The sequence below is a fragment of the Barbus barbus genome (genome assembly GCF_936440315.1).
Source record: "Barbus barbus genome assembly, chromosome: 26".
NCBI lineage: Eukaryota > Metazoa > Chordata > Actinopteri > Cypriniformes > Cyprinidae > Barbus > Barbus barbus.
Genome location: NC_136754.1, coordinates 22,750,783 through 22,774,543, shown reverse-complemented (window position 1 = coordinate 22,774,543; position 23,761 = coordinate 22,750,783). Strand labels below are relative to the sequence as shown.

At 37.0% G+C, this 23,761-nt stretch overlaps 2 protein-coding genes across 3 annotated transcripts in view; one reads left to right on the top strand and one right to left on the bottom strand.

The window, feature by feature from the left end:
* slc35d1b (solute carrier family 35 member D1b) overlaps nt 1-4,442 on the top strand; it is a 39,080-nt gene extending 34,638 nt beyond the window's left edge. Inside the window, exons 8-13 of the mRNA XM_079380129.1 lie at nt 2,654-2,746; nt 2,887-2,954; nt 3,120-3,198; nt 3,278-3,360; nt 3,695-3,747; nt 3,864-4,442. Coding sequence (XP_079236255.1) covers nt 2,654-2,746; nt 2,887-2,954; nt 3,120-3,198; nt 3,278-3,360; nt 3,695-3,747; nt 3,864-3,874 — 387 coding nt within the window. The 3' untranslated portion in view covers nt 3,875-4,442. The remainder of the gene's footprint in view (nt 1-2,653; nt 2,747-2,886; nt 2,955-3,119; nt 3,199-3,277; nt 3,361-3,694; nt 3,748-3,863) is intronic.
* Nucleotides 4,443-14,823: 10,381 nt separating this feature from the next.
* Nucleotides 14,824-23,761, bottom strand: part of mier1b (mesoderm induction early response 1b, transcriptional regulator) — a 91,349-nt gene continuing 82,411 nt past the window's right edge. For both annotated transcript variants that reach the window (XM_079379751.1, XM_079379752.1), the window contains exons 12-13: nt 21,829-21,956; nt 14,824-16,824 (exon numbers count right to left, since the gene is read on the bottom strand). In XM_079379751.1, the coding sequence (XP_079235877.1) occupies nt 16,535-16,824; nt 21,829-21,956 (418 nt within the window). In that variant the 3' untranslated portion in view covers nt 14,824-16,534. The remainder of the gene's footprint in view (nt 16,825-21,828; nt 21,957-23,761) is intronic.

Here is a 23,761-nt window from a genome sequence, read left to right as displayed (position 1 = left end):
GAGATTTGTAAATTATTGCATTCCTTTTTTATTCGTAATTTGTACAGTGTCCCAACTTTTTTGGAATCGGGTTTGTACACGCAAAGCATCCTGCGCACTTTCTAAAATACCCTTTCTCTGAGTTGGCTCAGGCCCTGGTTCTCACCTTGGGCCCCACTCTACTGATGTATCCTTTGTGATACCTTTCCTAAGCAGGGTGTTTGCTACCAAGGATCTGTTGCGTCAGTTCCTTTGAGCAAGCTCTTAAGAGAGCTGGTGGTAGGGCTAGTTATATAATCCCTAGACGCCCGGCCATATCCCCTTAAAGGAATTTCTTTGTTTCCGTTTGCAAGCCTTTGAAATCTGCCCTGGGTTCAGGCTTCTTCAAGCCCAGCCCTTAACAGGTAACAGCTCAGACCTTTGGCCGAAGGGGATAGTGTCACTGACAGCCGTCAAGGTATCCTAGGGGCAACACCCATAACCTTGGTAGAGTTGGTACTTAGTGCTCGCCTTGGTATTTGGCGTGCAGTCCCCCTCAGAATGGCAGCATGGGTATACCATTCCCCATAGCGACCGCTAGAGGATGCAGTCTGGAGTTCCCTCTAAAGCGAACGTCTCAGGTTATGTATGTAACCCTGGTTTCCTGAGAAGGGAACTAGACACTGCATCCTCTCCATTCACCATGCTTTGGATGCCATGCCCTTTAAAACCCTCTGGTGCTCTTCGGTCACTTTTGACCCGAAAAATTTTGTTTTGAATTTTTAAAAATCACAGCTTCATCGGAATGGTACGAAACTTGGTGGCTTTTATGGCATTTGGAATGTGAACACACAAACAAATTCATGGCTTGATTTGAACAGGCTAAGTGGTCGTAAAAAAAATAATAGTCACTCTTGTGCTCTTCGGTCAAAAATGACCGACCATAGGAAATGAATGGGAAATTGATGAAAACACAAAAATTCAGCAAATCTGCCACAATGCAGAAAAAAGTACACAGCAATGACGGGGTGAAACTCTAAAACATCAAGCGTGCAAAACCAACACATCCACCCACACACATACACGCATATACACACACACCTATGAACTGGTGTGACTATAACACAGCAAATATATAAAATAAAAGCAATAATTCAACTACAATGCAGTAAAAAAAAGTGGACAGCAAGGAAGGGGGTTACACTCTGAAACATCAAGAGTGCAAAACAGGAACATCCACTCACACACATACATATACATATACACACAAATATACACATTCAAATGAATTGGTAAGTTTAGTCAAGTCAAGTCACCTTTATTTATATAGCGCTTTTAACAATGCAGATTGTGTCAAAGCAATTTTCCAATATCAAAATAGGAAAATACTGTGTCAATAATGTAAAATAACAAGCTTAAACACTCAATTTTCAGTTAAAGGCATTTCATTATTTAATTCAATGGTGTCATCGTCCAGCTCAGTTCAGTTTAAATAGTATCTGTGCAATCAAGTTGATGATATCGCTGGAAATTAAGTGTCCCCAACTAAGCAAGCCAGAGGCAACAGTGGCAAGGATCCAAATCTCCCATCGGTGACAGAATGGAGAAAAAAACCTTGGGAGAAACCAGGCTCAGTCGGGGGGCCAGCTCTCCTCTGGCCAGACAAGCCAGCAGTTTGTGCTGAGGACTCATCTGGTTCCCGAGGTCTTGTCCCGATGGCCGTCTAGGATACAAGGTCTTCACTGGGGATCTGACTCTGGGGCTCACCTAGGTGTCCAGTGGGCCTCATTTATAAAATGTTGCACAGAAACCATCCTAAATTTGATCTTACGATCATCTCTCGAATATGCGTACGTTTGATTCATAGAATGAATGTATGAACAGAAAACGCGCGTACGCCTCTCTTTCAGATGTGAAATCTATAAATCGCAAATGGTCTTGAACTTGCACGCAATTGAATGGTTTCAGCTCTCTGCTTGTAAACGACTCCTAATGAATGTCGTTAACATATAAAATATCGCCAATCATCATAATTTAGAACAGCGAGCTGCAAGAACAGCTTACATTTTTAAAAAACCTACAATACAACGACAATAAAAAGTGCGTACGTCTGCTCAGACCCTGACGTGACGCTAAGCACTTTTCCACATCAAAGACTTTATAAATATGAGCGCTGGCGTGTATTTAAGAGTATGCACACTATACAAAGAGATCTGAGCATACACACGCTTTATAAATGAGGCCCCTGATCTCTGCTGACATTTATGGCTGTAGAGGTCATCTCTAGGTGCTGATCCTTTTAGGTGTCCGGTCAAGACTTTTGACCGTGAAGATCACAACACAAGTGTGTCTCCCAAATAAGGAGCACCAAAGGGTTAATACTGTGGTCGCGCCAGTAATGACGCCAATGTTATTGTCGTGTAGATGTATGCTTCAGACACTGGTCATGCCGAAGGCGTCCCCCAAAGCAACCTCTAGAGGAAGCAGTGTATCGTTTACTTCTTAGGGAATCGAGGTTACACATGTAACCTCAGATGTTTTTACTTATGCTGCTTCTTGCCAGCTTCACTTGGTTGGTGTTTAGTCTCATGTATGAGCTGAGCTGAAAGCAGGTGGTAATAGAGACCTGCTAACCAGACTTGTTTGTTTTAACCCATATTTAGTTTAACAGATTTTTTTTCTTGTTGCATTTCAGGAACTGGGAAAATACGGGCTGCTGTATTACAATGCTTTATTCATGATTATTCCCACTATGATTTTAGCATGCTTTACTGGAGACATTAAAAAAGTAAGAATTTTAATAAAAATATTATGACACTAAATGTTTTGAAAAATGAAGAGCTTAAGAGAAAATTATATCTGATTTTTTTTTATTTCATGTAAATGAAAATGTACATTTGATGAAATAATTTTCTTGTGAATTTTCAGGCTTTGGAGTATGATGGTTGGGCTGACATTTTCTTTGTGATTCAGTTTGTGTTATCATGTGTCATGGGGTGAGCCTGATATTTCCAATCTTTTTCTGTCCTTAAGCAGAGTACTTTTTTTTAAGACTACTTAAAGGTGAATTGTGTACATTTTTGAGATGTTAAAAATTCATAATCCTTTTTTTTCCCTCTTTCTTGTTTTCATGATTATAATCTCATTGGTTATTTTGACAGGTTTATACTTATGTACTCAATTATGTTATGCACCCATTATAACTCTGCTTTGACGACAACCATTGTCGGCTGTATCAAGGTTGGTAATTAACATTAAATCAAATTAAATTAAATTAAATCAGTTAATAATTTACTGTTTCCTTTAATCAACCCAACAGAATATCTTAGTGACATACATCGGGATGGTGTTTGGTGGAGATTACATCTTTACGTGGCTGAATTTTATCGGCCTAAACATCAGGTAAACAGGTTCATTTTAAAATGACAGTGAAGATAGCCCACATTACTGGGACATTCTTATTGAAATACTGTAAAAGAAACCATAAAATATTATGTCACTTCCTCATCATGTCCGAATGATTAAGATGTAGCAACATATTTGAATTTTCTCAGAAGACAAGAATTTAGAAGAGAAAGCATTAAAGTACTGAAAAGTAAATAAAATCAAAATTTAGAAAAAAATAAATAAAAAAGTGGTAATTTTGTGTGTTTCCTAAGAATGACCATGAATATTTATTTGATATTTCCTTCAGCTGGTCTATAAATATAGCTTTTCTTACCTTTTTCCTCTAAAGCATTGCTGGCAGTCTTGTGTACTCGCACATCACTTTCACTAAGGAACAAAAAAGTAAGCACAATACAAAAATGTGGATTCATGGATTCATTTCCTATTTCTTTCTCTTTTTTTTTTATAAAAATGAAATGCATTTTAGATGACATGTTAAATATTTTGTCTTTTAACAGAAAAATGCTGATGTTTAAACAAGTTTAAATTGGCATAATAAAGTAAGTCGACAATGGGAGTCAAGAACCCAGTCAGCAGGGCCTTTTCATAACAGGAGTCAAGAACCCCATCTCATTTCACAACAGTGACCAGGCAATTTTCCCAGCAAGCTTGTTTTTTTTTTGTTTTTTTTTATGAACCAATTCCTGTTGCTATGGAAACAGTGACTTCCTGTGCCTTTTTTTTTTTTTTTTTTTACATTGAACAACGTTAACCCTAATGTTTTATTATTATTATTATTATTTTTTTTTATCTTTTCAAGATATGATTTAATTTAATGTTGGATAGATAAAAAATTATTTCCTTTGCTATGGTATTAAATTAATATTATCCATTTGTCTTAGTAAATTGTAAATTCCTCAACTTTAGTTCAATGTGGACTGTTCAATTTCTAAATATTGTTTAAATGTATTTTTTTTTTTTTTTTTTTTTTGGTTAATTAACATAATGGTATAAATTACGATACAACATGTGATGCTGTTAAACCTGAAATAAACAAGTGTATGAACATGATTAAGTGTGACTGGTACATAAACACATGAAAAAAAAGATCTTAGAGTTTAGAGATATTTTGCCTACTGTTGTGGATGTGCTCGCTCTTATGGTCTTTCATGAAAAATACCTTCTGTTCTCCAACAAGCTGTCTAAGGTCATTATTTGATGCAAATTAAAATTAAAGGCTATGTATCTTGGTCTTGAATCTGGATATTTACGTAAAAAATTAAAAAGGAAGGGGGGATTCTGTAGTAAGATGACCTCTATAGTTCTGCTAAACAAAAATTTATTTATAGCAAAAATGTTATGATGGTTGACCTTTCTAAAAAAGTCCAAGGTACAACCACAGTGCTCATCAGATTGGAAAGTTATGACAGACATTTCAGCCTTAATCGGATCTGATTTTGGTTTGAACCAAACTGAGTTTGCATAGAAGGTCAAACAAAAGATGCAGGAAACCTTGTTTGACCCTACTGGAATCTTATAGGGTTATATTGGAGAGGCCTTATATACTGTAGCAGTAGTGGTCCATTGCTTTGAGTTAATTCACAATAACATTTATTAGATATATGGCAGTGGATCAACTTAAGTATATTCATGATTTTATAAATACCTCTCTGCACTACTCCAAAAATAACATGGTTTTTATCTGCAATGGACTAGTGTGGAATCCAAAATCTCTGCTATTTAAGATGCATTTAATGCAAGCTCTAATCAGAATGAGTACATAAATCCTACTGTAGACCATTTAAAGGGGCAAAATCAGATGCAAAATTCATTTTTACATGGTGTTTGAACATAGCTGGCAGTGTGTGTACACAACCACCCTATAATGATGAAAATCCACACTGCTTTTTTTAAAATCCCAAAAATCATAAGCACTGTCTCAGATCAAGCCATTCACAGATTCTTGGTAGAGTGACGTCACACAGGCCAAGACCCCTCCCACAATTATTGATGAACATTGCCATTTTAGCACTGACCCGCCCTGAGTGAGCTGTAAACAGTCCACAATTGTTTTTTCAAAGCCAGAGCAGGTGTCTTCTAAGTGATGGAGGTGTTTTATTGTTGGATGTAATGAACACAGCAGTCGTCATTTACTCCCAACATCTGAGCCGCTGAAGTCAAGTCACCTTTATTTATATAGCGCTTTTAACAATACAGATTGTATCAAAGCAACTTTCCAATATCAAATTAGGAAAATCGTGTCACTAAACACTCAATTTTCAGTTAAAGGCATATCATTATTGAATTCAATGATGTCATCGTCCAGCTCAGTTCAGTTTAAATGGTATCTGTGCAATCAAGTCAACGATATCACTGGAATTTAAGTGTCCCCAACTAAGCAAGCCAGGCTCAGTCAGGGGGCCAGTTCTCCTCTGGCCAGAAGAACCAGCAGTTCAATTCCAACTGCGGCAAAGTTAGATTGTGTAAAGGACTCATCTGGTTCCCGATGGCCATCTAGGTGACAAGATCTTCAATCTAGGTGTCCTGGTCTCCGCAGATGTTCAGGGCTGTAGAGGTCATCTCTAGGTGCTGATTCACCATTTGATCTGGATATGAACTGGATCCGGGTGACTGCAGTGACCATCTGATCTGGATACGGACTGGATCGGGTGGCTACGGTGATCTCGGAATAAGAAAGAAACAGACTAATATTAGCATAGATGTCATTCTTCTTACGATGTAACAAGTACATCGGGTGTTATGGGAAGTGTTCCCGGTTCTGGTTGACCTAATTAATGCAGCCTAACAATCCTTTAACGGATTTCAATCCTGAACAGTGTTAGGTAGATTGTTCCAGAGTTTTGGCGCTAAATAGGAAAATGATCTCCCGCCCACAGTTGATTTTGATATTCTAGGTATTATCAAATGGCCAGAGTTTTGAGAACGTAGTGGACGTGGAGGACTATAATGCGATAAGAGCTCGCTCAGGTACTGAGGAGCTAAACCATTCAGGGCTTTAAAAGTAATTAACAATATTTTAAAATCTATATGATGTTTAATAGGGAGCCAGTGCAGTGTTGACAGAACCGGAATGTAGTCATACTTCCTGGTTCTAGTAAGAACTCTAGCTGCTGCATTTTGGACCATCTGGAGTTTGTTTATTAAGCGTGCAGAACAACCACCCAATAAAGCATTACAATAGTCTAATCTTGAGGTCATAAATACATGAATTAACATTTATGGATTTGACTTTGTGAGCATAGGTGTCAATTTAGATATATTTTTAAGATGAAAAAATGCAGTTTTACAAATGCTAGGAACGTGGCTGTCAAAGGAAAGATTGCTATCAAATAGCACACCTAGGTTCCTAAATGATGACGAAGAATTTACAGAGCAGCCATCAAGTGTTAGACAGTGTTCTAAGTTATTATATGTGGGGGTTTTAGGTCCGATAATTAACACCTCTGTTTTTTCTGAATTTAGCAGTAATAAATTACTCGTCATCCAGTTTCTTATATCATCTATGCATTTCGTTAGTTTCTCAATTTGGTGCATTTCGCCGGGCTGCGAAGAAATATAGAGCTGAGTATCGTCAGCATAACAGTGGAAGCTAACACCGTGTTTCCTGATGATATTTCCTAAGAGTAACGTGTAAAGCGTGAAAAGTTATGGCCCTAGTCCTGAGCCTTGAGGTACTTCATACTGCACTTGTGATCGATATGATACTTCTTCATTCACTGCTACAAATTGATGGCGGTCAGATAAGTACGATTTGAACCATGCTAATGCACTTCCACTAATGCCAACAAAATTTTCTAGTCTATTTAAAAGAATGTTGTGGGCGATAGTGTCGAATGCAACGCTAAGATCCAGTAGCACTAATAGAGAAATAACCACGATCAGATGATAAGAACAGGTCACTCTGCAGGACACCGGCCCTCCAGGACTGAGTTTGGACAGCCCTGGTCTAAATCCTGACTAGAAATCCTCACAAATACCATTTTTCTCTAAGAAGGAAAATAATTGTCAGGATACTACCTTTTCTAGTATCTTTGACAGAAAAGGGAGATTCGAGATCGGTCTGTAATTAACTAGATCTTTGGGGTCAAGTTGTGGTTTTTTAATGAAAGGCTTAATAACAGCCAATTTGAAGGTTTTGGGAACATTTCCTAGACGGTCGGGGGGTTTTTTGACAATGAGAAACTAATAATAGCCAAAAGAGGATCTATGACTTCTGGAAGTAGCGCTTTTAGTAGTTTAGATGGAATAGGGTCTAACATACATGTTGGTTTAGATGATTTAACAAGTTTATACAATTCTTCCTATCCTATAGTAGAGAATGAGTGAAATTGTTCCTCAGGGGATCTATAGTGCATCTGCAAGTTCACACACCTCTTTAACATTATTTTTAGTGATCTCCGACTGGCGAAGTCGAACATCATTAGCACTGAAGTGAATAATAATCTTACTGAATTTACCTTTAGCATTAGCCAGCACTTTTAAATTTGCCAAGATGTCAGGTCTGGCTCCTGGTAAACATTGGACTATGGTGGCTGGTGTCTCATGTTCTGTACAATAGAATTGCCAATAACTAGAGCACTTTCATGAGGTTTCTCAGTAGTTGCGTCATTGAGTAGAGAGAACCTGTTTGATGTTTTGATCGGAACTAGACTTGCGACTATGCCGCCTCACAGTCACCCAGTTGCCCTGCTGCCGAGGCGCTGAAACCAGAACCGAACAACATACAGGATTCCCTGAGCTAGTCGCATCCAAAGCAGTATCTACAGCCCTCGCATTCTTACTATCCTCAACTAAAGTTTGGATGCGTGTCTCTAGTTCTAAAATCTTCTCAGTCAGCCTAACTATTTTTCTGCATTTATCATATGTGAATCCCTCTTCGCCGACAGAGAGAGATAAACTATACATGTGGCAAACAGTGTAAACAACAATAGCAGGAGAAGAAGCCATTACTCAACATGATTGATGAATGATTCACTTACCACTGTTGTTTGATTAACTTGTCAAAAACGCAATGCAAGACAAAAATTAAATGGAGCAAGAAAAAATAAAACAATAATAAGCGCGAATACAAATGCGAATGGAACGGCTAGTGTTGTTTTACACTATCACTGAGAAATTTTAACCAAAGTATGTTATAGACTTTTCATGAAGACCCTAAAGAATCATAGCAACTTGTGGAATATGGGCATCTGATGTCCTCTTTCAAATAAGATTAATGCTACAGTTTAATGTTAACTACTTTTGACAAACAACTGGTCGCTAACAAAATGTTGACAAGCAACAAAAATGACAATACCAATCAGAGTAGGGTTACCAACCTTCACATAACTGTTCGAGGAATGCGGAATCTGGTCTCACCCACCTCAGCAAGCGGCGCTTGCCAGTTGCCACTAACGCCAGTTCCATCCATGTTTTGACTTCAGGAAATCAGTTTTGGCAAATACAAACAGCGTCATTATTTTTCATGAGTCCAACATCCAGCCGTGCAAGAAAACATCCAATCTACCTGAGACATAAGGGAAGTCGTCTTTCACTGTTTAATTTTGTAAAATAGAGAATTTTTTTTTACATTTAATTAACTAATAGCTATTCTTAACCTTGAACCTTATTCTTGAAACACAAATTGACCAATAAAAAAAAAAGTGTCAAGCACCAAAAGCAGCCCATATATATAAACGCTATTATACCATATTTTACGTTTCTGAAGCTGGCAACCCTATTCAGAGCAAACATAGCACCATGATTTCTTAAGTGTAAATGCACAACGGATGAATGGAAAAGTGAACTATATAAGTGAACTTATAATGGAGTAGTGGAGATGTATTACAGTTGTATTACAGTGAATCTCTATGGAAGAGTGGCTGGTCAAAAGAATTTTAAGGACATATCTGGCTATAAGATCATTCTTGAGCAGCGATCCATTGATTTGGATGATATCACTATTAATTCTGCCTGTATTTAAAACTCTAGACTGAAACATGTTACTTAAGCTACTGTCGGCGGTGATAGTTTTTTTTTTTGGCTACAAAACAGAAATGTACAGTTTTGTTATTTGGACAAATTTAAGTTCACACAAACACCTTGCAGTGATAATTTGCAGTGTGAATATAAAAAAATAATAATAATAAAATAAATAAAAATAAATTAATAAAGGATGCAGCAAGAAATCTATACAAACCTTACAAATCATATGACACAAGCAGCCCATCATAAACAATGAGAAAAGCTCACAGGAATTGTTAAGAACATTCCCTCAATAATGTTTTCATTTTCAAAATAAATTATATTTAGCTTCAAGAAAATAAACCCAGCTGGCACCAGACGTCTATATAACATCAGGTTGACGTTGGACATGACATCAGACAGACGTTGCATTTTGGTTGAAAATGAAAATCGGGTTGACGTCAGTATTTGACTTCAATCTGACATTGACTTAAAGTCGGATTTTGGTTACACAACCTAAAAACAACAAAATATCAACGTCAGCTGACGTCGATATTGGACAACAATTTAACATTGACATTAGACGTTGAATTTACATAGAATTTTGGTCACCCGAAATTTAACCAAATATCAACATCTTATGACATTGGAAGCCTGTCTCAGGACCATAACATTTTCCCACAGTTTCCCTCCATAATCTCATTACAGTAATATGAAAATATATATATTTCTTTTTTTTTTTTTGTCTGTGTCTTTATTTACTGAAGTTGTAATTTTAAATCAACCATTGTGTCAGTACTGGCTGATATTAATGTATTAAAGTAACTAGAGATCCACAATATTATCAGAACGTTATCAGAATTGGCCGATAAGGGCTTAAAATGTGAACACTGGCAAGGCCGATTTAAAAAAAAAAAAAGGAAATATGCCTTGCCGATAAGACAAATTGCTCACATGTGCTCAAGGTGTGCTAGCGATAAGATCATGTCAGCATTCACTGTTCTTGATTGCTGCATTTAATCTGAGAATGCATGTACAGAAGTTGTCAACAGTCATTAGTACATGCAGCAGCGGCAGCCTTCCCCAGGTCCTAATGCCTGTCAGGTAAAATGTGTTATTTACTTAGGGGGCGCTGTTGGCCTAATTGTAATACAATGAAAGTAAAATACACAATTAAAGTCGACATTAAATGGAAGTAGCGATTGTCTTTTTTTTCTCTACTGTGATGTTTATCCGAGTGAAACGGCATCTGAAATGAGAGGGTGGGACTTGATTTCGCTTCAGCTTCAGCTTCTCCCCCTGTCATTTATCCCAGCATTTACCCTTTACGTCACTAGCTCCGCCCTTGTGCCATAGCTCGTGACCGGAAGAGTTAGGGTTTTGAGGGGGAGGGGTGGTTAACATTTTTGATTAAACATTACAAAGGCACATGAATTAAAAAAAAAAAAAAAAAATGAAGCGTGCGGATAAATTATTTATAATAAACACTACAGTATTCCATTAAAAAATAAGAATTTTAAATTTTGATTTCATGCCTACTTTAAGATACTTGTGTTTCTGAATAAACAAATTAGTATTGATGTCATAAAAGCACGAGTCTTTTTTTTATTTAAAGGCCAGAAGCTATAGCTTACATGAATAAAAATAAACAAGACATTTGTAAATTAAAAAAATTTATTTATACAAATTTATTCATTCATATGTTTTTTTTTGTTGTTTTCAAATTGATTAGGAAAATTTTTTTTTAGAATTTTTACAGCTCTTTTGCTTTAGACCAGGGGTGTCAAACTCAGTTACTAGAGTTTAGTTCCAACCCTGCTCCAACACACAAACCATGTAGTTTTCAAATAAGTCTGAAGGACCTGATTAGTTGGATCAGGTGTGTTTAATTAGGGTTGAAGCTAAACTCTGCAGGGGTCCGGCCCTCTAGGAATTTTAGCATTTTTGCCCTGTTTTGCATGTCTCCTTAATCAAACACACCTGATTCAGGTCATCAGTTCATTAGTAGAGACTCCAAAACCTACCCCAGCTTCTCATTTCTTATTTGTGCATCCTCGTTTGCTTTCCTCGCGGCTTAGCTCCACTCGCTTAGGATATGAGGGAAGGATGCAAGGAAAGGAAATGAGGACAGAGGAATCAAAGGATGAACACTGCAGTGACTCAAGTGTCACTTAAAATAGTCATCAGCTGCGCTAAAGGGATCTGCCCTTATGTTGTTAAAATTCGTTATTTAAAGGAACACTCCACATTTTTTGAAAATAGGCTCATTTTACAACTCCCCTAGAGTTAATCAGTTGAGTTTTACCATTTTTGAATCCGTTCAGCTGATCTCCGGGTCTGGCGGTAGCACTTTTAGCTTAGCATAGATCATTGAATCGGATTAGACCATTAGCATCTCGCTCAAAAATGACCAAAGAGTTTCGATAATTTTCCTATTTAAAGCTCGACTCTTCTGTAGTTACGTTGTGTACTAAGACTGACGGAAAATGAAAAGTTGCGATTTTCTGGGCCGATATGGCTAGGAACTATACTCTCATTCCGGCGTAATAATCAAGGAACTTTGCTGCCATACCATGGGTACCATTAGCAGACAGTGCTAGCCTTTGCAAATAAAAATTCCCCTATAAATACAAGCCTGCTATCTTTACAGAAAAGTTTCAAAGCCAGTCATCTGATTATACTATGCATAATAAATTCGCGTTTATGAATTACACAGACAGGGATCACGGCGGGATAAAAATAACAACATAGCTGGTCTCATGCTGTCACAAACTTTATGTGTCCCACTTTAAGTCCCACTTCTGATTATGAGCTTGACAACTTCAAGCGATCGACTCACACTGCTTTCATATGCAAATTTTAACTACCACATTCCTATTCACGATCATTCTGGCAGCACGTGAAGGTAGCATCAGTGAAAATACACAAGAGACAATGATAGCTTTAGCAATTAGCCTTACAGAGTGCCAAGCAGCTCTTTCAGAAAGGCAATTTGGAAAACAAACATGTGATACTTTGTCTGGAGCTGACGTTCGTGCACGAAGCGTTGGTATTAATTCCTAAACATATAGGGGACTTTACCGATTTTTTCCAGGATATTTCCTTCGAAAGTGAAATTTGACCACAGTGTCCTCGGCTCAGGGGGGGGGGGGGTTATGGAGACTCCTATGTTCATTAGTGCATCCCAAAATACAACACTTGTAAAGCCTCTTTGGTGGAGGACCGCATCTTCTCACTCAGGGCTGTGTTTATGCTAATAGGGCAGAGAGTGTCACAAATGGGTGGGACTTTTTCCCCTCAGTGGCGTGCACAGAGGGAGAATCTGAAACAGCTCGTTTAGAGAGACTGTTCATGATTTATTGGTCTTATTAAAAAATTAGTTGGTGGATTTTTAACATTATAGGCTGGTTGTTTTCACACACTGCGGCTACACAACTGTGTACAAGCACCTTATAAAAGTGATTTTTGCATAATAGGTCCCCTTTAAACTGCAAAGGTAAAATATAAATGTAAATTATTACGACATACAGTGCCCTCCAAAAGTATTTGAACTGTAAAGACAAAATTGCTCTGTTGGTTGTGGAGTCAAGACATTTACAAATATGATTAAAAGATGAGTATGAGACAAAACTACAGAATGTCACATGTTATTATTGGGTGATTCAACACATAGATGTTTTACCAGCTAAGAAGTTCAGCACTTTTAGAGTTTCATCCCCCTATCTGATGTGAGCATAAGTATTGGAACAGTTGCCTCACAGGTCTTTCTAAGTGATCAGCTGTGTCCTGTTGCATTAATTCTTCAGATATTAAAAGCAGGGAATGTGTTGTATCAGTTATATCCATTACTTTTGTATTCTGAATCTTGCATTAGATGATGACACACAAACCAGGATGAAGATGAGGGAGCTGACTTTGAGAGAAAAGCAAGCAATTTGGATGATAAAAGAAAAGAGGAAGTCAATTAGAGCTATAGCAAAAACAAAGGGCATGGAGAAATTTGGAGAGTTTGGAACCACCAGCAACTACCTGATCGGCTGAGAAAACAACAGTAGTTGATGACAGACAAATCATAATAGCTGTGAAAATGAACCATAAAAGACGTGTCTGTAAAATCACCAACAACTTCCAGAAAGCTGGGGTGATGCTCTGACAATCTACTGTCCTCAGGAGACATTGACACAGAATTACAGATGCTACACAGCAAGATGCAAACCTCTGACCAGCACCAAAAATAGAAAGACAAGATTAGAGTTTGCAAAAAAGCACAAAGGTGAGCCAGAAGAGTTTTGGAACTGTGTTTATGGACCGATGAGACAAAGATGAACCTTTATCTAAGTGATGGGAAAGCAAAAATGTGGAGAAAAAAGGGAACTGCAAATGATCCCAAGCATACAGCCTCATCTGTAAAGCATGGTGGAGGTGGTGTCATGGCATGGGCATGCATGGCTGCCTCTGGAACAGGCCCTCTCAACTGTACTGATGACTTAATGTATGATGACAGTAGCAGAATGGATTTGGAAGGGTACAAAACCATCTTGCTTTCCAATATTCAAGAAAAGGCCACCAGATTCATTGGGAAGTGCTTCATGTTGCATCAGGACAATGACCCAAAACACCCTGCCAGTTCAGTCAAGGAATTTATAAGGGCAAAGAAATGGAAAGTCTTAGATTGCCCAAGTCAATCTCCAGATTTAAATCCGATTGAACATGAATTTCACCAGCTGAAGAGGAGAGTAAAGGCAGAAACTCCCCAAAACAAACAACAATTGGAATTGGCTGCATTAAAGGCTGGGAAAAGTATTTCAAAGGATGAGACCAAGAGTCTGGTGATGTCTATGGGTCACAGACTCACTGCTGTGATTGTGCGCAAGGGATCTGCAACTAAATAATAGCTTTTAATCTTTTATATCTGCCATAAGTTCAACTGTCCCAATACTTATGCTCACATCAATGAGTGTAATGAACTCTAAAAGTGCTGCTCTTTTTATTTGGTAAAACATGTATGTGTTGAAACGGCTAATAATAAAATGTGACATTCTTCAGTTTTGTCTCATATTCATCTTTTAATCATATTTGCAAATGTCTTGACTCCACAGCCAACAGATGAATTTTGTCTTTACTGTTCCAATACTTATGGAGGGCACTGTATGTGAGGGAGGAGGAGAATTTTTATGTGCATCAGTTTTTTTTTCACCAAAAAAAGACTTCCGCATAGGATACACCTGTGTATCCTCGCTCATGACTCCTCAGGAAGCCTCCTCACTCCTAGCGGTGCAATTAGAGAATTGAGATGTCCTACAAGATGACCGAGATCGATGGGTTTCCAGGTCACAGGATGGAGGACGGAGGAGCGAGAAAACAAGGAGGAATATTGAGAAGCACCCCTGAAATTGGTGTCAGAGAAAGGAGACATGCAAAATGTTCAGTGTTGGGGTGCCTCCAGGACCAGGGTTGGGAACCACTGTGTTAAGATTTAACTGCGTCTGTATGAAAGAGAAAAAAAAAACATGGCAGAGACTGATTTTATTATAGTTATTTTCAAGGCTTTCAATGTGCTCTCATAATAAAAAAATAACTTTAACAATGTTTATTAGTTCTAACAAATAAGTTTTTGCTCAAAAATAACCAAGGGGCCCCGTTCTTCATACGTCACCAGCTCAGTTAGCTTTTGATTGTTGATGATTTTGCTTGATCTTGGATCATTTGGTTCTTCGAAGATCATCCCGGACTTGCTGTCATAGTAACAGGTCCGTAAAATTAACCCGCTCGGTTTATTTCATGTAAACAGAATTAGCTTGCATCTTTTTAAGCAGAATTGACAATAATTTAAAATAGTAATTAAAAAATTAATTTGAAAATAATGTGTAGTCTATAATACTATAGACACACCTAGTTATACTCGTTAAAAGATGTATTAGTGATGAAATAATTACTTTATAATTGTATTGGAGTCTTACACACATGCTATAAATAATTGGATATAAATAATTGGGAATAGTGTAAAAAAAATTACAAATAAATTAAAAACAGTGCACATTTCATTTATCTATTATAACATTTATGTAGTTTTGTTCACTTGGCTTTTTCTTTATAAAGGTCCAGAAATTTGTCAAGCTTTTGGTCTGGTGTCTTTTTTAATGATATGATGTCATTACGTTGCTGTCTTGCCACCAACCAATTGCTGCACTTTTGATCTGCCCTTTTTGGGGAACACGAGAACTCGCAGTAATCTTAGACAACTTAATCCAGATATTTTAATCTAATATGCAAATACGTTTGAAGAACCAAATTAGCCAGAGATCAGCTATCATCTCAGATGTAATAAGCGACGTACGAAGAACGGGCCCCAGTTAAAAAAAGTTTGTATATAGTTTCCGCACAGGAGACTTGGTGTTGTTTCAAAACAAAAGGGAAATAGATATCGGTATTGGCATCAATTATTGCCCAAAATGATTAAAAAAATATCGACATATCAGATATCGGCAAAATCTAATATCATGCGTTACTGAAAGTAATTATGAGAACTGAATGAGAATCATGAGAATAACTAAAAAAACACATCAAATGTAAAATATAAGATGCCTTGCAGTATGCTAAATAATGCGCCCAAAAACAGGCTTCATTTTCTTTACACTTTAAAAAAATAATAATGATAATAATGTGCCATATGACCTGGAAATTTCTGCTATGAGATTCAATCAGTTAATAGAAACATACAGCTAGCAAACCAATTTCCTGGACACTTTATAAAAACAAAGATTTGGAGGGGTGATTCCATTGGCTTATTTATTTTTACTACATCTGTCGGGAGCTTGCAGTATGCCTCCAACACAAACAAGCTGAGCACTGAATCATTAGTATATAATATAAATCAAAACACAACTTGATGTGCCTGGAGACACATGCTCACCAACATTTATCCTTATGTATTACACATAATGGCTTAAACAGCATTTTCACCTATTGTAAAAATGTCTCAATAAAAAAAAATATAAATATCTTGTTGGTAAAAAAATAGCAGACAAATTCCATTACATATAGAATATACATTTCTCTGTAAAATGGTTTTATGAAAAAGGCGACATTAATCAGCTGTAGTTAGGTTTGGAGGGTGGTATTTTGGGAGCAGCTTAGCTTTGGATTTAGGGTGGATGAGGTGAGAGGTGTCACAGCGCTGTCCCATGATCTCGTTTTCTGATTTTGGCCTGACTTTTGGTCTTGTTCAGTCTACTTTTACCCTGGAAGAGTCTATCTCAACCTGAGCCAGTGAATCTGTTTCTGTCCGGCACTTTTTTGTTGGCCTGTCAAGACCCTGGCAGTCCTGTTGGTGCTTCAATGAGCCATTTCTGTCTGTGTTGTGGGTGTTTGTAACTTTAGAGCCATTGGAGTCCAGATGATCTGTGAGTAGACTGTGATTAGATGCTCCATTTCCCAGGAGGGGTTCACTCTTCACCTCGTTCACACTGCTCAACGTCTGTGTGGCATCTGCACTGGAGCTGTGACTGGTGAGTCCTAAATTGGGAAACAAAGAAATAGACTATACCAGGGGTTTTCAAACTTTTTAATCACAGGGACCCCAAATATGATGATTCCTTGCAGGGGACCCCCTTGTCTAAAATATAATGTAACAAATATAAAGGCAACTATGTATTTTAAGTATAAACATGACAACTAAAATTCTGTATAAATGTAAAGACATATTGCAATTCATATTTAAATAAACAGTCATGTGAAAAGCTATTGTTTTAATAATTTTTTTATTATATGGCAACTCACTATAGCCAAAAATGATTCTCACAATTCACATTTCCTGTTTCCTGTATTTCTAAAAAAAAAAAAAAAAAAAAAAAAGCCTAAATATTTACATTAACTGAACAGGGTACCTTTTCTAAACGAGGCACTGGTAGATGAAACGTTAAACCTGAATGACAATATTTGTAGTCTCTGTAGTTCTGTTTTTTTTGTCTTGTATTTCTGGAAAACTGCAAAATATTTACATTGAACTGTGTACCTTTTCTAATTAAGACACATGAAAGGTTAAACCTGAAGGACAACATTTGTAGACTCTGTAGTTTTTTGTTTTGTTTTTTCGTATTTCTGGAAAATTGCTAAATATTTTCGTTAACTGAACAGGGTACCTTCTTTCAGAATATTACAGTGTGCCAAATTAAACCTGAACGACAGTATTTGCATTACAAACACAATCAAACCAATTTAAATTATTCACTGATTCAAAAACTCCTAAAGGAATGGATGAGCTTGGTGGCTTCTACATAGTTTGTCATAGCATGGTTTCATTTTAGTGAGAGCCAGATAAGTTGTGGCAAAAGGTAAAAGACATTTTATTGCCTTCTCTGACAACACAGGGTAGTCCTCTCTCACAGACATCTAAAACTGATAGAGGAAGACATGGGAAACTTGTTTTCATCCCGCCGTCATTTGTCAAGTCAATCAGTTGCTCCTGGGCTGTTCCTAACAAAGTCCAGGTGGTTGTTGTTCAAATCAGGGAAATACTGTTTAAAATAGCCCTGAAGATGTGACAGGTGAGACCGAATTATGGGCGCGATGTTGTCAGCAGTGGAGGAGATGCACTCCTGGTTGTAGAGAGGAAACATTTCTGTTACTCTTTCTTGTGTGTACAGTATGTAAACATTGTGTCCTTGCATGCTCTGATTGAGGACATTGAGATGCTGGAAAAAATCTGCCATGTATGACAACTTCAGTATCCATGTGTCATCATCAAAACATTTGGCAAGCTCTAGCTTTTCATCAGAGAGAAACTCTCTCAGCTCTTTTGCGCATACATGGCCCCGCATACACGCATACATGGCCCCGCAGGAAAGCCAGCATACCTCTGTGTGGAGCAGCAAACCCTTGTAATCGGCACCCATTTCTTTGCAGAGTCCAGGGGTTTTCAGGGGTTTTGAAGTTTGTGTTTCAAGGTTTCATTTTACATAGTTCAGTTTTTACTAATTCCCTCGGCACTTGATGCAAATCATCTTCAACGCGTTTGGCCACAAGAGCCTCATGGTGAAGCATACAGTGTGTGGCAAAAGTGTAGGGGGCTTTCTCATTGATCAGAGTCACGACGCCGCTGCGCTTACTGGTCATAGGGGCAGCACCGCCAGTACACACTCCAACACAACGAGACCAGTCTATTGAATTGTCCATCATGAACTGATCCATCATATTAAAGATGTCCTGCCCCGTGGTTCTGCTTTCAAGGGGTTTACAGAAGAGAAGTTCCTCGATAAATTTGTCCTTACCGAGGAAACGTATATAGACCATTAGCTGTGCTTGATTTGCTATATCAGTACTTTCATCCAACTGCAGTGCAAGTATTCACTGGCTTGCAGTTGTTCTAAAAGTTGCAACGAAATATCATTGGCCATCTCACCTATGCATCTGCATATATTTTCTGACAAAGGCACACCATCTACCTTTCTTGTCGCTTCTTCTCCAAATAACTCCCTGATGATGTCTTTGGCAGAGCTGGGTAGTAACTGATTACATGCAATCTGGATTACGTACAGTGTTGGGGAAGCTACTCTGAAACTGTAGTTTGACAAGCTACAAGCTACTCGTAAGTTAAAGTAGTTAAACTACAGTCAAGCTACCCTTTTGGAAAAGTAGTTAGCTACACTACAAGTTACTATCAAAACGTAGCTAGCTACATTGAAACTACTTTTGATTTTTTTGAACAACGTATATTATAAATAACTGAATAAGTGTCTGAGGAATGTTTTAAGTAAAATATTTAGTGTTTAAAACAATGCAATACAATTATGATTTCAAAGAGTATTGTTTTTTTACACACAACACTCAAATATCTCAGACTGTTACAAAAAGTGTAACCTTTACTTGTCGTTTCTTTGAGAGACATGAACTTGGACAAATAAGGCCATGGGTAATTAACGTTAGTTGTTTCTCCATCCTCCAAATCTGCCGCCACGTCTTGCTCCATCATGGATAATATGGGTGTGTCAACCCACTTCTGTACGTCAGTGAACCGTTAGCCGCAAGATGCGTGATTAAACAACAGGTGGCGGAAAACGCAATGTAGCTTTTGCTCGCGCTACACCGCTACTTGCTGCAAAAAGTAGTTAGCTACTGGAAAAGCTGCACTGTTTTGAAAAGCAACTGAGCTACTGCCACGCTACTGAAAAATGTAGTTAAGTTAGTAGCGTCGCTACTTGTAGTTAACTACTCCCCAACACTGATTACGTAATCAGATTCCAAAAATTAAGTACTTGTAATCAGAGTAAATTACATTTTAAAATACTCGTAATTAGACTACAGTTACTTTTTTATGGATTACATGATTACATATTATTCACACAATAGCAATAAATTATTCATAAATCATTGATTCCCCCTAATTTATCTTTTTCGTCTTTTAAATTTTCCTTTCTAAACTAGTCTACCGAATATATACTTATTATATATGTATAAATAGTCCAGTCTTGCGGACATTCACACAAAGATCAGTCATTAGTCGGGTGGCGACAGCATTTGACAACTGGATTTACAAAAATCCTTTCAGGTTTAAGAAGGGTTTCAACATTGCATCAACTACTGATGAACACATTCATTTTTATTTGAATTATTACTCTGTAGGTTTTTTAACCATGTATTATTAATTATAACTAATTAAAATGCACATATTCACGTTATTTCTTAGATACATGTAATGCAGGCATTCCAAAACTTTTTGTCATCTAAACCTTATTCACCAAATATATTTGCTTTAAGTACCCCTTAGATTTTAAAATAAATATTTCAATAATTAAGTATCACATTTGCATGTTAACGGTTTCTTTGATGTTGATTAATGATCACCTGGCATGCAGGTAAATAAAAATATTTAATCTTTTTTAGTAAGTGTTTTATTTAAAACAAAGACTATAGAAACACAAAGACTGTTCACTCCTATACTTATAAATGGGAGAAACTGCAACACGCAATATGGAGGAATAGTCCCACCTTCGAAATGAAAGAGCCAAATTTCCCCATTGAAACCTTACTAGACTAACCAATGCATATGCACAGTATAAGCAGGTTATGATTCAGCATGCACATTGCCTGGTCTAGCCTGAAAAATAAGCTTTTTAAACACTATTTGAGTATAAGAAACAACATTCATGGGGCAATTAATTTCAGATTTTTGTTGCTGAGTTGACATAATGTGAGTTCAGCGAGCAGTTTTTGAGATTTCAGGATTCCCCTGTTCATTAAGATTGTCTTGTATGAGCTGACTGGAGGCGTTGCAAATATGGCCGCCAAGTGAAGAGACTTTCCTCAAAAGGGAGTTAAAAAAAAATAATAATAATTAAATAAAAAAAAAAGGGAGTTTGTTTTAAAATGATTTATTTTAATGTAATTTTTTTATGATTTAATTAATTGTCAGCTTTTCACCTGCAGTTCCTTTACGAACCCTAGTTTGGGAAACTGTAATATAATGTTTAATGCACTTGAAATTACAATGAATGGAACAAGTTTTCTTACTCTTTGCATTTTTTACATCATTATGGTACAAGATAATGCTATTTAAATCAATGTGATAAACGAGTTAAATCAAAAGTAATCTAAAAGTAATCTCAAAAGTAATCTGATTATATTACCTAAAATGTGTAATGTAACAGATTACGTTACTGACTACAATTTTTGTCATGTAATCTGGAATCAGTAACGGATTACAATTTGTAAGTAATCTACCCAGCTCTGGTCTTTGGTAGCTGGTAATAATAATGCTTCGCCAACTGTGTGGCTTCTTAGCACGCATGATGTGGAGGGATGCCAAATATGATGCTTTTAAACACCTCTCAGGGACTGATGCTTGATGCCGAAAAATACTAGTCTGCCGGGCCAAACACAACTCCTGATATTTGAAATAGTCAGTCAATTTTCCTGCCTCATTGGGATGTTTCTGCTGTAGATGGCACTTGAGCTTGGATGGTTTCATGCATTCATTGGAGAGAATCTCTTGACAGAGAACACACTGGGGTCTCTTGGCTCCCTGATTTAACATGCAGGTAAAACCAAATGCAATGTAAGATTTGTCATATTTTGTAGTTTTTGCCAGATTTACAACTAACTGCTTGCGGGAGCGGGATTCTTCAAAAATCTTTCCATCATTTGTAGTGCACGTACATAGCTGCTAATTGCTCCATTCAACTGTATGCAAAACGTTAAGAGCGCAAATTATTTTGGGATAAACATATATATATAGATTTGGTCATTACTAACTTAATATGAAAAAATTATATAAGGATAAAAAATTATTTTAAAATTATCTCGTGTAAATCATGTAAAAAACAAAACAAAACAAAAAAAATTCTACCAAGTTTTTTGCAGACCCCCTAGCGCAGTTTTAAAACCCCTGGACTATACTACATAGCTGTAAACTGTTCAAACACACCACACACAACATGAATCCAACCTAATTTCTTTAAAGTATCCTGAAATACTCACCAAAGCAACAACAACAACAACAACAAAAAACGCTAGGTACTTTACCGTTGTGACTGCTAGTCTGCTCTCTCTCTGACTGGCTGGTGCTGCTGCTAGAGGTGGCAGGAAGGGGCGTGGCTGCTCGACTGGAAGCAGTGCTTTCTGTCTCATCTAGAAGTCTGTCCATGTAATCCCTATACAAATAAAACAAAGAACACACACCTTACACTGAGAAACAGCAGGACCTCAGGAAACAGGACAAACTCACAACAACAAATCAAACTCTTGACTGACAGAGCAGTACACCTGGATATCTTTTCCTCTGAAACAATTACTCATTATTTTCAGTGTAATTTTGATTTACCTTTTTCATACATACAATAACAAAACTGGATGATAATACAGTGAAAACAAAACTGGCCCCCTTTACCCCTGCCACACACATATGACTTGTATATGGATAGTATTTAGATATTGTTAGCTGGACTGCATTTACATCTTCATTCCAATGCATCTCAAGTGTGGTCAGATAGAGCATCCATTATGCATATAAGTCAGTCTGACTGAATGAGCTGTACATTTTCCTCCGTGTTCTATTTACAGGCATAAGAGAATAACTTGATGCTTGATATTTTAATATGACATGGTGTAAAAAATAATATCTTTGGAAGAGCACTTTTCAGTCCCACTGCATTGTTTTCCTCCTGATTATTTTCTTTTTTCCTTTGTATTCCACTATAACAATATGAAAAAGGACAACATATACTTTGCATTTATGGTCTACTCTCCCTATATATAATTATTATTTATTATGCATATTACAATGAGTGATTCACCAGAATGCACTACAAATCTCTTGCTTTTCTCGCCAAATTATCAATTCTCTTTTCAGGTTTATTTTTACACAGATGCTTTAAAATGTAATTGTCTAATCAAATCAAATTTTATTTATATAGCACAAATAAAAACAACAGTAGTTGATCATTGTGCTGTATAAAAAGACAAAGAATAAATATCTAAAAAAGAGAATAAAAAAATCAAAAACTGTTGTAAGCCTGAGAGAAAAGGTAAATTTTTAAACTTGGATTTAAATTCAGTCTCTGTGGAGACTGAATTTAAGATAATAAGATATATAAGATAATAAATCTTATGGATAAATGGAGACTATTACACAATTTTGGACCAACGATAGAAAAAGCTTGGTCACTCCTCGACTTAAGTTTACATCTTGGAACCATCAGCAATCTTTGTTGAGATGCCATTAATGATCTAGCAGAGTTATTTAGATTCAAAAGATCAGAAAATTATTTTGCAGCTAATCCATTCAAAGCTTTAAAAACAAAAAGCTAAATTTTGAAATCAATTCTGTAACAAATCAGCAGCCAGTGCAAAGAGTGTAATATTGGTAAATTATGATCGATTAGAGTGCCAGCCAAAAGTCTGGCAGCTGCATTTTGAACAATCTGAAAATGACTAATATTGGATTAATTTATTCCAATATAAAGAGAATTACAATATTCAAGTCTAGATTAAATGAACGCATGAATTACTCTCTAAAACTCTGCCAATGTTAAAGGGGTCATCGGATGCCCATTTTACCCAAGCTGATATGATTCTTTAGGATCTTAATGAAAAGTCTATAACATACTTTGGTTAAAATTTCTCAATGGTAGTGTAAAAAACACCTTCTTTACCCTGTCAAAATCAGCTCTGTTTTCATCAAGTCATTATAGTCCATGTTGCTTTAAATGCTAATGAGCTCTGCTTCCCCTGCCCCGCCCCTCTCTTCCGTGGGGTGACGGGCAGACTTTATACTTCAGCCGCGAAACTGCCTAACTAGCACATTATTAGGAAAGACGATTTGCAAAGATTCATAAAGACCCTTATACTCACTTCTTCTGTAGATGAAGCTGGGTCACGAATGATTCGCGCGAACATAGACACATTTAGGCAGATCGGGGATCATAGCATTCCCTTCAAAACGAAAGTAAAGTTAATC